The 14,922-nt window shown below is 42.0% G+C and overlaps 1 protein-coding gene across 2 annotated transcripts; it reads right to left on the bottom strand.

Annotated features, from left to right (window-relative positions):
- Positions 1–270: 270 nt before the first annotated feature.
- Positions 271–8,144, bottom strand: LOC138146491 (pulmonary surfactant-associated protein A-like). Of its 2 annotated transcripts, XM_069068405.1 has the most exons (6): positions 8,065–8,144; positions 7,636–7,694; positions 6,043–6,225; positions 4,632–4,751; positions 2,553–2,630; positions 271–1,770 (listed from the first exon to the last, which is right to left on the bottom strand). In XM_069068405.1, the coding sequence occupies exons 3-6, from the start codon at positions 6,209–6,211 to the stop codon at positions 1,394–1,396; spliced, it is 744 nt and encodes a 247-aa protein (XP_068924506.1). In that variant the 5' UTR covers positions 6,212–6,225; positions 7,636–7,694; positions 8,065–8,144; the 3' UTR covers positions 271–1,393. The 2 variants fall into 2 exon arrangements, with proteins under 2 accessions (XP_068924506.1, XP_068924507.1); XM_069068406.1 differs by lacking the exon at positions 4,632–4,751.
- Between the last annotated feature and the right edge of the window lie 6,778 nt (positions 8,145–14,922).

The following is a 14,922-nucleotide window of genomic DNA, read 5'->3' as shown; positions in this document are numbered from 1 at the left end:
TCTTCTGGTTGCCTAGCCTAGAACTAAGCACTGTGAGGATTATAAGAGAATAAAAATTTCCTGTCCTTCAGGAGCTTACAATCTAATTGGGGATTTAAGACATACACACTGAGGGGTGGCTAGGTGGTGCAGTGAATAGAGCACCAGCCCTGGAATCAGGAGGACCTGAGTTCAAATCTAGCCTCAGACACTTAATGCTTACTAGCCATGTGACCTTGGGCAAGTTGCTTAACTCTATTTGCCCTCCAAAAGACAAAACAAAAAAAGACATACCCACTGGAGGTGTTTATTATCATTACCAGACAATGAGGATGAATCTGAGGGGTACAGAGTTATAAGTGTTTCAGGAGTTCAGAGAAAGGGGAAATCACTGTGGGATTTCAGAGTCAGGAAGGGTTTTATGGGAAAGGTGGGAATCAAACTGGGAGGACATGTAGGATTTGAGAAAATGGAAGAAAGTGGCAACAGAACTGTATTCCTGGAAGAGGACCCATCAGCGGCTTTATCTTGGCTTGCAACTACAGGTTGATTATCACTTTCTCCACACAGACTTCTTATTGGGAAGTGAACACATTGCATCACAGGAGACTTGCATCAGTCCATAACATGAAAGCACTTAAAAAAGTCAAGTCATATAAAAATATATGATGTTAGTATGTTACCTGAGAGACAGTGTATGAATGAATAAAGCCTTGCAACCCAGAAGATTCTCAATTAAGTCTTGCTTTTGACAAAGCTGAGGGACTATGGACAAATCACTGAACTTCTCAGTCCCTCAGATAACTCTCTAAAGTTTTTTAATTTGTAATTAACTAATTTGTATATTACAAATGAGTTGTACTTTAGGTAACTTAACAAATGAATGTCTACCTCTTTGACAGGAAGAAGTTTCATTTCAAGAAATCCTTACAATGATGAATCAAAGATGCAGGTCTCTCTGTCTCTCTGCCTTTCATATCTCTCTTTCTGTCTTTCATCTCTCTCTCTCTCTCTCTCTCTCTCTCTCTCTTTCTTTCTCTCTGTCTTTCTGTGTCTCTCTCTCTTTCTCTTTCTCTCTCTCTCTCGATCTATCCATCTAATCCCTTCTATGCAGATTAGAAAATTGAAGCATAAAGACTAGAGTTAAGTGATTTGCTAAAGAGCAAAGTAAGTTAGAACAGAGCCTGGATTGGTCCTCTGATTCCAAGTGAACCATTGTTCTTTTTGTCACACTACACTGTCTATGTTTGGGAGAGACAATTTAGTAGCCAACAATTTAGGGAGACATAGTTAGTCCAAAGCAAGGAATGGGACATAAAAAGAGTTTCCTGGAAGAGGCAGACAAGTGGCCAGACGGGAAGGAGGAGAGGTCATGACCTTTGAACTGTGCTTCTTTTACTCTTGATCCTGGGGGTCAGAACTCACAGATGGTGAGGCGGTACTGCAGACAGCTCCTGTCATTCCAGGTGCCATCTTTGTACATCTCCACACAAGACTCCCGTCCTTTACCTGCAGGCTCCCCTGAGTACCAGTTGGTATACTCTACTGGGCTTCCATTGAGGTAGTAGAATTTTCCTGGTGGCTTCCCTTCTGTTATGCCTAGATAGGCATATGTGTTGTACTTCTGCACAAGGCTCATGATGGCCGAGTTCTCCTCTGCATTTCTTGGGGTGGCAATACTGCCACCTGCCTTGGCACATGTCTCATTGATCCCCTGGAAATTTGTCGACTGACCATTTGTAGAAAAGATCTTCTCTCCCACCTGCAACATGGTGCCTTGCAAGTTGAGAACTAAAGAGCAAAGGAAAAGTCTCTTTGTCAAGGTCTCTTTGTCTTTGTGCAGCTTTCAATTCTCAGTTTATGTGAAGGGAAAGATGAAGAAAGGGATGGAAGGAGAGAGAAGGAAAAGGGAGGGGAGAAGGGAGAGTGGAAAGGAGGGAGAAGGGAGAAAAAAGAGAGAAAGGGAGGGAGGGAGAGAGAGAGAGAGAGAGAGAGAGAGAGAGAGAGAGAGAGAGAGAGAGAGAGAGAGAGAGAGAGAGAGAGAGATTGAGATTCAAGGACCAAGACAAAACCATTAGCTTCCCAGGGACTTGGTTCTCAGCCAGAACCTGAACAGAAAAGGGGTAGTTATGGTGAGAAGGGTTGGAGGTTAGACATATTGTATGACCAGAAGCTATATGGCCTGGTCAATAACTTAAACCTTAACCAGTCTGAAGCTCAAGGTCCTTCTTGCACTATGGTCAGTAGCCCTGTTCCCCTAAATTGCCACCTCCATTTCCACCTTGGAAATCCCAATCAGATAAGAATGAAAGGAAGGATCCTAGAGCCATGAATAACCCTAATTTTTTATCCCCCAGTTTTTTATTCCCCCAGTTTTTATCTGATCCCCTTCTCTTCCCATTCTCTCCCTATCCCAATTTTTCCTCCCCTCTCCTTTAGCCAACTCCCTAACCCACACTATGACCCCAAGGATAGAGGGAATAAATTGCACTCTCAGCCTCCTCCACTGCAGGACCCACAAAGGCCCACACCATAAGTCTTTCCCACGCTATGGTTGGAATTATCCCCCTTACCTCCCATTGACTGCAGGATGCGCTGTCTGAAGTCCTGAAGTACAGACTGTAACTCTTCATCTAAATAAGCAGGCAGCCCTGGGGAGGAGACAATCCTTCTTAGGAGTTATTATCAAGGCTGAGAGACAACTGAGCTCACGAGGCATCGCTCAGTGTTCATTCATATTCAGCAAACCAGCTATCCCAGAGCTCCCACTACAGATCATGTTACATTTAGGAAAATAAAAGGACTAGACTAAGAGTCAGAGAGCCTATATTCAAACTCTGTTTGCTACTGTGTTACCTTGGGCAAATCATTTAATCTCTCCAGGCCTCTGTTGTCTCATCTGTAAAATGGGAGTTTGATAAGATGATCTCCAAGATCTGATAAAACACACCTTGCTAAGCCAGAGATTCATTAGATCATAGGACACATTCTGCCATTTATTGACATAGGAAAATTAAGTGTTTCTCCCTTGCAGGTGCAGTCTACTGAGTTACTCAGGCCAGTCTCCTCCCTATTCCCCATTCATCAAGCAGGAATATTTTCCCCATCCTCTTTCCCTTTCAATATCCTTCCCATCCTTCGGGCCCAGTTCAAATCTGACATCCTCACTCAAGGCTTCCATGACTGCCTCAGCCCATTACTTCTTCATTCCCACCTCATAGTTGGTGTTTGTCTTTTCATTGTGAAATGTCTTCTGTTTTTCTCTGTGTCTTGTCTCTTTACTTAGGCTAAAAGCTCTTTGAGGGCAGAAACCCAGTCTTCTTCCCTTTTTTCCCTATAGCACTGTAACAGAAGACTTGTTGAATTGAATGGAATTTGGGGGACTGAAAAATGCATTACAAAATCTCCCCAATGCTATAGCTTTTAATGGAATTTCACAAATTTTGCACCCTGAGTAGAAGTGTGTTTGGTCAGACCTTGGATATCATCTTGTCTGCCTCCTCCCATTTTACAGATGAGGAAATTGAGGCCTGGAGAGGTTAAATGATTTGCTCAAGGCTACACAGTAGCAGAAGCAGAGTTTGAATATAGGCTCTCTGGCCCCTAATCTAGTTACTTAATTTTCCTAAATACATCATGTTCTATTCATAGTCGATGCTTTGGGATAGCAGGTCAGAGTGGTAGGAATATGAATGGATCCATAATTCTATCTGAAGTCAGACTTCCTTGAATAGGCTGATGGGGAGAAAGGAAGCTGGAGGCAATGTTTTGGGGTGAGGAATTCATTTGTGGTTTTAGCAAAGTAATCGTGAATCCTTTGTCTTCTCTGGACTATAATTAAGGTGGGAAAGAAAATATTTTTTCTTGTTTTGAAATATAAGTATGGGATCTTCAATATTTAAAAATTCAAATCAATGGTATTTCCCTGGGCTTGAAGAAGGATTCCCTTCAATACAGGGATGATCATATTATTTTCTAGAGCCAAGACTTCTCCTTTTACATCTCTACTCTCTCCCAATAATTTCTTTCCCTCTGCCTAAAAATATCCTTTAGGCTAAAAATTCAAACCAAAAACTTTCCCTTGACCATACTGTTCTAAAGTGATTATCTCCTTAGTTCTTTACTTTACCACCTCTAGGTCACCGTCATCTGGTAAAAAAAAAAAAAAGTAAGTGCAATTCAGAGTAGCTGTAATAGCTGGGACCCAAAGTCCTTTCATGTGTGAATGTAGCTGGCTGTGTACTTCAAATAAGTGACTGGTGGACTTCAGAGAACAGAGAGGGACAGAGGGACAAAGGGAGTATTGCCAGAACTCAAGCACCGGCCATTGCTGTGACTCATGATAGGTTGTATGGACGGTGAGGGAGAAGAAGCACCTTGGGATGAAACCATGGTCTTCTCAGGGTTGGGTGGGCAGGGCAGGAGAGGAAGTGCCCCTTCAAAGCCCTCACCTTCTAAACTCTCTCCCCTAGTTATAGCCCTGGGTGTCACTGGAGAACCTAGGAAGAAGAGGGGGAAGGAGTATGCTTTTACAAAGCTAGATTTTCCCTTTCTGTACCCTTGAGGAGGGGAAGTGAAGACTGAAGCAGGCACTTACTAGCACTTGGAGCGAAAGAGGACTACCCCATGTTTCATCACACAGCCATGCTCACCTGGAGGTCCTCTCTCACCCTTTTCACCCTTTTCACCTCGTTCACCCACACTTCCAGGAGCCCCAGTCAGCCCATCCCTTCCAGGGAGCCCAGGCATGCCTCCAGGGGGTCCCATTGGGCCTATAGAGAGAGAGCCACAAGACTGGGTGAACACAGGACCCCATAGCCTAGAGTACTCGCAGCAAGAAGACAGACATCTTGATGAAGGACTTGGGTGAGTTCTATAACACAGTCAGATATTGTTCCCACAATCCTCTGCTTTAGTGAAACTTGAACCAAATCTCAGAGGAAGATAGAAATGAGGCTATGTTAAGGAGAGCCTTGACCAAACCTCCCCCCGCCCCTTTACCCATACTTTTCTATCTAAAATTTCCTTTTTATTCCTCTCCATCTAGCAATGGTTTATCAATTTTTAAATACAAATCTCCCTAACGAAGTCTTTCCTTGTTATTCCAGCCTACAATGCCCATGGCCTCCTACAATCCCCTATAGTATTGCCAATAGCACACACAGTTGAAATAAAGCTGACTTTTCTTCATTCTCAAGCAAGCATGTTCTAGAACAGGAATTCTTAACTTTTTTGTGTTGTGTATGCCTTGGGCAATCTGGAGAATTGCCTTCTCAGAATAATACTTTACAAAAATTCCTAATTAAAGGAAATGTTAAATTTTTAGTTAGAGATCCATGGAAAAAATGTTATTATTTCCCCATCCAAGTTCAAAGACCTCCTGAAATATCTCAGTGGAACCCTTGGGGGTCCATGGACCACAGGATAACACCATCTTGTTCTAGAGCAAGGGCTAATGTAACTATCTACCCCTGATACAAGCCTGTCCTTTAGAGTTAACCTTATCTGTGCTTCTGGATCCTTCCACTTTCCTCTATTTAGTATGAGAGTTCTACTAGATCATAGGAGTTGGAAGGGACTTTAGAAGTCAGCCAGTCTAACCTGAGGAAACTGGGGTTGGAAGAGGTTGTTACTACCTCAGGGTCACACCAGAAGTAAGAGAAAGAGCTGGGATGTGAACCGTGTCCTCTGACTCCAAATTTCATCTCCCTTTTTGGTGTCTCATGTCAGTAAGTCCAGAATGTGTATAGTAAGGCACTGCCCTCCCCCCATTCCATAATAATAGCAATTCACATTAATCCAGTACGTTAAGATTTGCAAAGTGCTTTCCTCCTACCAATTCTGTGAGGCAGGTAGATGGTGCAAACTGTATCTCTAGAGATGAAAAGACTAAACTTCAGAGAAATCAAGTGACTTTCTCATTGGCCTAGACTTAGTAAATCCGAGAGTCCAAATTTAAACCCAGATTTCCTGATTATATGTACTGCTCTTTCAATTACTGGCTATCTTTCCAATAGTAATCATGACACATTCAGGCAAGTGACAGGAAGCTTTCTTGAGTACCTGGTGGTCCAGGGTCACCTTTGACACCATCCCGACCATCTCTGCCAGGCAGACCTGGAGCACCAGGGGTTCCTGGGATACCAGCGCTTCCAGAGCACAATTCCATGCCACCTATGATCAGGGAAGGCACCAGAAGTGTCAGGAACAGGACCAGTGAGGACAGGGTCATTGCTCCAGGTCTACCTGCAAAGATCAAAGGAGGTATTTGCTTAGCAGAATAGGTCATAATATGAGAGGCTGCCATCCTTTCTGAAATTTTAACTTGCATTTTATGCCCCTCTAGTGGCTAATCAACTTGAGAAGACCCCCTTGACCTTAGGCCCCATTACTACTCTAATTGTCTTCACAAAGTGACCATATACCCCTTAAAGATTGGAGATATTGGTCACTTGAGAAGGTGACAATACCTCTCTCTACAGATTTTCTTACTAATCAGATGCTGCCTGCAATTTCACCATTATAGCTCTATTCTTTAAATACCAGACTTTGATTCCTAGGAAGCAACAGAAAGAATACTGGGCAGTGAGGAGACCTAAATTCTGGTCCTATATCATTTACTAACTCACTCTGTGATTTGGGGCTTTATATATCTTTTGATCTCAGTTTCCTCAACTGTAAAATTAAGATAATTTATTTCGTGTTGGAAGTCTTCTAGTCCAACCCTCTCATTTTATAAACAAGGAAACTGAGGCCCTAAGAGGTTAGTACTTGTAGATAATATAAGTCATATAGGTAATAAATATCAGAGGCAGGATTAAAAACCAGGTCCTCTGACTTCAAAGTCACTGCTTTGCCCACTGTACTCTGTTGCCTTTGTACCCAAAGAAAAGTAATCTCACTTCCATAGGGATTTATAGGTTTTAGAGCTGGAACCATGTTCTATTTCATCTAACCCAGACCCCCTCATTTTGAAGTGAAAACAGCAGATGAGGAAACTGGGATGTAAAATCCCCTATAACTAACTGTAGGAGGCTGGAAAGAATATTAAATACTTTGGAAGTATACAGAGATAAAAGAGTTTGTATCAATCACTATTAGGTTATAAACTGGGCTTCCAGTAGGGATATAGAAATCATAAAATTTTAAAGCTAGCAGGGGTTCATTATCCCTGCTTTGGAGATGAAGAAACTGAGACAGAAATATTAAAATCCCATCGACACCATCATCTATCAGAAAGTTGGCCAAATCAGTGAGTTTCTAGTTACTTTGGAATCCTGAGCAATGTAATACATTCTTGAAACTAACTTCACCATTGAGACAGTTTCCAGTCCTTCTGTCCAACCTCCATCATTTTCCTCATTATTAGTGTTGAATATATAGGCATATGATTGGAGGAGTTCAACTTTTGGCAACCTTTTGGTTATGAGGTTTATAGGGAGATGTGGGTAGGTGTTGGCAAAGAAAAAAATGCATGTAGATTAAGTTTTTCCTTGTTATTGTATTTCTGCAGCTCCATCTGTACTTAGCTGCCTTCTTCTCTCATTGGGTGCCTTGCCTATGAATTTCCTGAATGCTACCCAGGGTCCACCCTTCTGCCCCACTTCATTGTCCCATCTGAAGGCTTTTCCACTACATCTGTTATTCAGAACTTACCTTGGATGCTTTTTCTTTCGCAGGAACTCTTCTCAGTCTTCAGCCACAATGAAAGAGTCCTGATGGGTATTAGTTTTATAGTTGATAATAGCTCAATCTGTTGGCCCTACTGGAGACTTTGAATAAAACCATTCCTTGGTCCCAAAGGGAATAACTGTCTAATGGTGGAAGTTTCAGGTATTGTGGCAGACAGATGGGGAGATGTTGTACAAGGAAGTCTTTCTGGTTTCCCCTGTTTCTGGTTTCCCATACTGCTCCTTCCTAAGAGTGGCTCAGCATAGCTGTGTCTGCTGTTACCTGGTTCCCAATACCACCTTTCCATTTGCCTTGGTCCCTGTGTTCCTTAGCCAACTCAGAGGGGGAAGGGATAAATGCCCTGAAAATAGAGATATTCAGAAACATTTTGGAGTTTAGGTAATTGGCACTTACCCCTCTTCTTCCAGGCAGTGTCAGGAAGGAGAAGCTAGTGGTCCCATTTATACTGTTTGTAATGCAATGTATATATATCCTGTATCTGAAGGAAAAACTTGGTCACAAGGGATTCCAGAAAGTGTTAGGTAGAGGGGGAGGGGAAAAACCCTCTTTTATTTACATATTTAATTTCTTCCCCTGAACACTCAAGTGAGTTGAAGGGGGTACTTGGTGCTTTCCTTCTGAGCAATGAGTAAGAGGACCTTGGCTAACAGGATATCGAGAACACCTCCAGGTGAACAAACAAGGACTTTCTGATTCAGAAAATTTCAGGAATACTGAGGGACAGGTGATTTTTGTAGCACTTTTCATTAAATCTGCCAATTCCTTTGAGTTACATTGCCTTGTCCCTCCCAGTCTCATCTTAATTAAAACAGTCTTTTTTCTCTTGATCTTAGTAGCTCACATTGGAAATTATTCTGCTAATTAGACCTGAGTCTCTGACGTGAAAGACCTGAGTACAATTGAGTGGGGGTCCTTTCACTAAATTTCTCTGACTCATGCCCCTACTCAGGCAAAAGCTGAGAACGTCATTATCTGAATCATTCTTCTTTTTCTGAAAGGACCCCCTCAATTTCCCATAGGCACTCAGGTTAACCAGACAACCACTATAGGATAGGATTAATTTAACCCAATAAGAAAATGTAAAAAGGGTTTAACACTAAGCCTTCCCACCCTCAGGAAAACTCTCCTCACCATTCTAGAGGGTATTGAGCAACTCCCCTCTTTGCTGGGTCCCACTCTTCTTCAGGTTACATGACTTAATGGTACCATAAAAAGGACAGGTCTATGTTCACCCTCTTCTTTGGGTTTCTCTGCTTCATCATTTTTTGGTGTACATGATTTCTTGATATACCAATTTCTCTAGTACTAACAAGGGCAAAGTCTACCAGTTTTATTACTCTCTCTAGCAACTCCTTGCCATCTCATCATGTCTATCTGGTGTTGATTGCTGCTGTGTATGAGGCTCCCTTTAGGATCCAGTTTCTGGATGAAGCTATGACTCTGTCTTTTGCCCCCAAGGTCCACATGTTCCCACTAATGTATGGAAACAGATCCTTTTTCCTGTAGGGGTCCCAGGAGTTCCCCATGAATGAGAGGGAGGGATTTTCTCACAGTGTGTATGGATAAGAGGATATTACTCATATGACTATTGTAAGACAATTTGTAGGCCTGATTATTACCTCATTTTCCTTCTGCTGGCCCACACTTCCTTCATACCCATTTGTAGTTTTATGAAAGATTTTATTCATTTGAGATACTTCCCTTTCTACATAGCAGTCATTCAAGGAATATCTGAGCACACAAACAGCTGTGGCCTAGAAAAAGTTGTGTGCAAATATCTTTTCTATGTTTGATAAATTGAATCCAATTCTATACATACCAGGGGAGCTCATTAACAAATCACATAACCAAAAAATTTTGTCAAAGGAAAGAAAAACACTACCACATCCCTTGTTTAATCGATCTGGTCTTTCCATTTGGATTTTGCTCTGTCAGGGTCATTTTGGGGGTCCTTCTAAAGACTGGAATCTATTTGTATTAGATCACATTGTGTAGTTTGGAAAGAATTATAAAAACTACAACCCTGATAATCTGGTACTAAGGAGGGCTGGTCTCTTGGTAACTGTGAGGTAGTGGCTGCACTCAAACTCTGTGGGACATTGTCTCTGTTTCTGACATGGGTGAGCAAAAACAGAGCAGTCATGGTTGCCTGAAGTCCATAGACAAATGCATGCAAATAAGACAACAATATTGTGGGGACTTTTTTTTGGGGGGGAGGAACATTTTTCAGGTTATTTTATTTCTGTGTATATGTATGTGTGCATTTAGTAATTTCTCCCCTTTCATTGTTTTCCTAGCATTAAGTACAGTTCTTTGTATACAGTAGGTGCTTATTAAATTCTTGTTGATTTGAAAAACTTAACTCTAGACAGTTGTGACTAATGAGTTAGTTTTGTGAATTCAACTCAACAAGCATTTAATTAGCATTGCTATGTACCAGGAACTGTGTAATATCCTAGAGATATAAAGGAAACCCCAGTAATAGTCCTTTCCCTCAAGGAGTTTCTATTCTTTTGGAAGGATTATATACTTATATAGATAAGTAAATACAAAGTGATTTCAGAAGTGGCAGATAGGGAGCACACTAAGATTGGGGGTAGAATTAGGAAAGGCTTCTCATAGCAGATGCACTTGAGCTCAGTCTTGAAAGAAGCCTGAGATTCCAAGCGGTGGAAGTAAGGCAGGAAGATATGGGCAACAGCCCATATAATGTACAGGGACAGGAGATGAATGACATGTATGGAGAATAACAAATAAGACAGTTTGACCATGACCCTTAAAGGCAGAAAATAACATATACAAATAACCAAAATCATTCGTATTTTTCTAGCTCTTAAAGATTTACAAAGGAATTTGTTTGGAATCATTTTGTGTGGTGGTTATGATAAATCTTTTTTTAATCCTGATTACATAGATGAGGAGGTGGTATGATACGCATGGAGATCATGGTGGAAAAGGTACTCAAAGCCTGGTTTTCTAACTCCCAATCCAGTGCTCCCTCCACTACCTTGGACATGGCATATACTGGCATGATTATATGTTGAATACGGTAAACGCTATAAGAGAGAACAAAGTGCTATATGAGCACAGAAGGGGAGGGATTGTTTTTTTCTGGATAATTTAATAATTTTATTAATAATGCCAACATTTTAATGAAAAGGATGGTCATTTGGCCATCTCTGTCTTAGACCAAAGTCAATCATGGTAGCAGGCTCATGCTTGTAGGTCCTTCTGGAAGAGGAGTGTTCCCCAGAGTGACAATCAATGAGAGAATGAATATTGCAATGAGAGGTTGGATGTGAACTTTGATTATGTCATTTACTTCTTAAGTGAGGAATTATTTTTATCTAGGAGAGAGAGATAGATCAATAGATTGATAAATCACTAGATTGATAGATGGATGGATGGATGGATGGACAGGTGGATTGATGGGCAGATGGGTAGATGATAGAGATGTAGATTGTTGGATGCATGGATTGATATAGATAAATGGATGTATAAATACATAGATAGATAGATGGATGTATGAATAGATAGACGGACAGATAGATAGATATAAAAACATTTATTAAGTTCTTACTTTGTGCCAGAAACTGTGTTTAATGTTTGAGATACAACAGCCATCAAGTAAGATAGTCCGTGCTTTTAAGGAGCATACATCCTAATGGGAGAAGACAACACATGAAGGGGATCTGGAATGGGATATGCTTAGTGGCATGATGTGGAAATGGCCTAGAGGTCTCATTCCAGGCAAGAAAAGGTGCCTCATTTAGGTTCAGAGTTCCAGATAAGAACAGAAGGCCACTTATAGGAGAAGTAGTTGCTGGAAAAACCCCGTAGGACTCTTGGCAGTACCTAACTTTAGATGCTGTTATGAAACCATGTGTTATACAATAGTTTCTGTATATTTCTTTCTTTTGCTCCACAGGAAGGTACGTGAAACAGGGCCAGGGAAACTGTGAAATCAGCAAAGTTGAATTGCTATCCTCTCCCTTCTCTCTCATAGCTTTATGCCTCTCATGCCCTAACCCTTCTGCTTATTTCTAGCATCTAGCGCCTTCAGTCTTCTCCTTGGATGGCCCAGACCATAAATGTCCTTTCTTGGGCAGTGCCCCAATTTTTCTTTCCTTCATCCCCACATCACAGAATCATAGAATATCAAAGTTTTAAGGAGTGTCAGAGGCCATTTAGTCTACTCCACACCTTAAAGCATGATGTCCCATTCCACCTAATAAATACAGTTGTGAAAGAAGAGGGTGATATTAGTGAGATGTAGTTATCATCTATGTCTTAAGACTACCACTTTGGTTGCTTTAATTTCCATCTATTTCATTTAAGTCTGGCATCTAGGGTCACACAGAACAGATTTAGTTCCTTTTCCACATGACCACCTCTTAAATGCTTGAGATCAGCTCTCATGTTCCCCCTGTATCTTCCCCTTTCCAAGATGAATAGTCTTGCTTCCTTTAGTTGCTCATCATGTGACCTGATCTTGAGGTCCTTCACTGCCTTGGTTACACTCCTCCCAATCTTCTCTAGCTTATCATTATCCTTCCCAAGATGTAGTTCACAGTATTGACAATATTACAGATATATTCTGATGAGGGCAGAGTACAAAGGGATTATCTAGAAGGATACAATACTTTTGGGAGAATTTCAGGTCCCTTTTTGACTGTGGTATTTCTTTATCTGCAGATCTGTAGGTCATTTTTCAAACATTTCCCAATAAGATGTATGTCTGAAAGAATTTGACAAATGGATTTATTTTTTTCAATTTCCATACTTCAAAAGATCTGTGGTAAGGGTAATCCACTACCATAGCGTACACTGTAACCGTTCTGTAACTTAGTAGAATCACTAGGGCCAAAATCATTCATAACTTGGCAGTGATCTCTTGTTGAGAAGTCTCACCATATTTAGCTACTTTGGCTTGGATTACGCTCACAGTCTTTTTGCTGAGTTCATGTCTGGAGACTTTCCATTTTGGTAGGACACATAAGAGCTTGAATTCCATTGGCAAAGACAATGAGAACCCAGGGTTACCTCCATGCCAAGATCAAACATTGGAATAGCATTATAGTGGAGAATACCAGGCCATAGTGAGGTATGACTCTTCCCAGGAGGGATGCACTGGGAGAATGTTTTTATCTAGAAGAATGAACTGTGTTAGTGACAGAATTTCCTGCAGTGTGGTTGGTTGGAGATGTTTTCTTATCATAGACATCTTTCCTGGTTCACAACAGAGAACAAGTGTGGGCATGTACTACTTGCACTTTATTTTATTTTATTTTTAGTTTACAACATTTATTTCCACAAGATTTTGAGCTACAAATTTTCTCCCTGTCTTTCCCCTACCCACCACCCCAAAACAGGGATCCCACTGAATACCCCCTCCCCCAATCTGTTCTCCCCTATATCTTCCCCATCCCTCCTCCAACATTTGGGGGGGGGGCATTACCACTTGATCAATGGACAAGGCCTAATGCCACTCTGAGCAAGTGTTCTGTACATTGGTGTTTATATTTCCTCTCAAAAGGAGGCACAATGTAGGAAGCAGTTCAGTCCCAGTGTGGTTACTTAACAAAGGACCTCCAGTTAGCAGCACAAGTGGATGGTTCATGGGTAAGTTAGTTGTGTGCTATCTCATTACTGATTGGTTGAGCCAAAAGCAGGGGTCCAGGATGGTTGTTTGGCCTTTCATAGCTACACTCACTGTTTTAGGAGAGAAGAAAGAATGTCCTCTGCCCAGGAGTGATCAAAGAATTGTAATTGAAAGGTACCTGAGAGAGTACCTGGTATAATCCCCTCATTTTCTTTTTGGAGTGAGGAAGGCAGGACAATTGAGGTTAAGTGACTTGCCCAAGGTCACATGGCTAGTTTGTTTTTTGTGTCAAGTGTCTGAGGCCGGATTTGAACTCAGGTCCTCCTGACTCCAGGGCCAGTGCTCTATTCACTGCGCCACCTAGCTGCCCCTCCTCATTTTCTAGATGAGGAAACTGAGGATCAGGGAGGCCGAGTCATGAAGGTAATAAGTGTCAGAGAGAAAACTTGAAATTAGGTCATGCGACTCCAGAGTCTGTTCTTTCCACTGTACCACAAGGTCTTACACAGAATACTTTGCCTGGAGTGTTCAATGTTTGTTGATTGATTAAATAAATGATTAAGACTTATATAATAACAATAACTTACATATAGCAATTTACTAAATTCCAGGCACTGTGCTAAATGCTTTACAATCATTCTCATTTGATTCTCACAACAATACTGTGAAGTAGGGGCTCTTATTATCCCCATTTTACAGAGGAAGAGACTGAGGCAAACAGAGGTGAAGTGACTTGCCCAGGGTCACCCCGCTAGTCAGTGTCTGAGACCAGATTGGAACTCAGGTCCTCCTGACTCCAGATCCAGCTCTCTCTCCACTGACAGAAGTGGACAGGGAGACTCAAAAGGGGACAAGCCAGGTAGGGCTAGTCCTTAGAAGCAACTCCTCAAACCACCCAACACAACAGCAGTCAATCCTTCAAAATGACTTCATCTCCCTGAGCTGAGGAGGAAGGTAATGAAACTAAGAGCCTGGTAGGTAAAGTATCTCTCTTCCCTTCAAACAAATCCATCTGGCGTGATCTTAAAGAACAAGTAGCTTATGAGTATCGGACTCTTATAAATCATTTTCAAAAACCCTCCAGCACCACCCCTTCCAAGTCCTTTGCTGCTTTCATCCGGTACTTGTGGCAGGCAGCCAGGGCAGGGCACATCCTCAAGGGCTCCTTCTCTGAAGGTCTGGGGCCTGATCACACACCTGTGCTCAGCAGGGGCCAGGCTGGCCAGGAAGAGAGCTGTCCTGAGGCACTATCCCAGGAGTGGGATTTAACTGCACCGGAGTGTGAAGGAGGCTGTGTAAAAAGGGAAAAATCTCTGAAGGGGATGAGGAAGTTCTGAACCAGGAAAATGAGGGCACCTTTACAAGGGAACGCTGGCAAGGAAGGGGTTGGTCCTGCCACCAGAGAGAGGGCAGCAGAGGCCAAGGAAGGAGCAGTGAGCCTGAAATCTGCTGGGAAGCAGTCATGCAGCCAGCCCACAAGCATTTATTAAGTGTTTACAGACCGCAAGGTAACATATTGGATGGAAAAGTGGGCTCGAAGACAGGAAGGTTTGAGTTCAAACCAGCCTCAGACCCTTCCTAACTGTGTCAGGTCACAGCCTACCTCTGCCTCTCTTTCCTTATCTGTAAAACAGGGATAATAACAGCAC

Source organism: Petaurus breviceps, unplaced genomic scaffold (genome assembly GCF_028583685.1).
Source record: "Petaurus breviceps papuanus isolate PSGF00001 unplaced genomic scaffold, PetGlider_PUasm1.0 90762, whole genome shotgun sequence".
Lineage (NCBI taxonomy): Eukaryota > Metazoa > Chordata > Mammalia > Diprotodontia > Petauridae > Petaurus > Petaurus breviceps.
The sequence above is the reverse complement of the archived record's forward strand: the minus strand, read 5'-3'. Positions and strand labels throughout refer to the sequence as shown.

Excerpts from the sequence above, each read along its gene's own strand:
- LOC138146491 (XM_069068405.1), bottom strand. The coding sequence starts at position 6,211 with ATGACCCTGTCCTCACTGGTCCTGTTCCTGACACTTCTGGTGCCTTCC. Across the intron at positions 4,752-6,042 it reads AGGTGACCCTGGACCACCAG|GCCCAATGGGACCCCCTGGA; the intron begins GTACTCAAGAAA and ends CTCTCTCTATAG. Across the intron at positions 2,631-4,631 it reads GGGTGAGAGAGGACCTCCAG|GGCTGCCTGCTTATTTAGAT; the intron begins GTGAGCATGGCT and ends TCTCCTCCCCAG.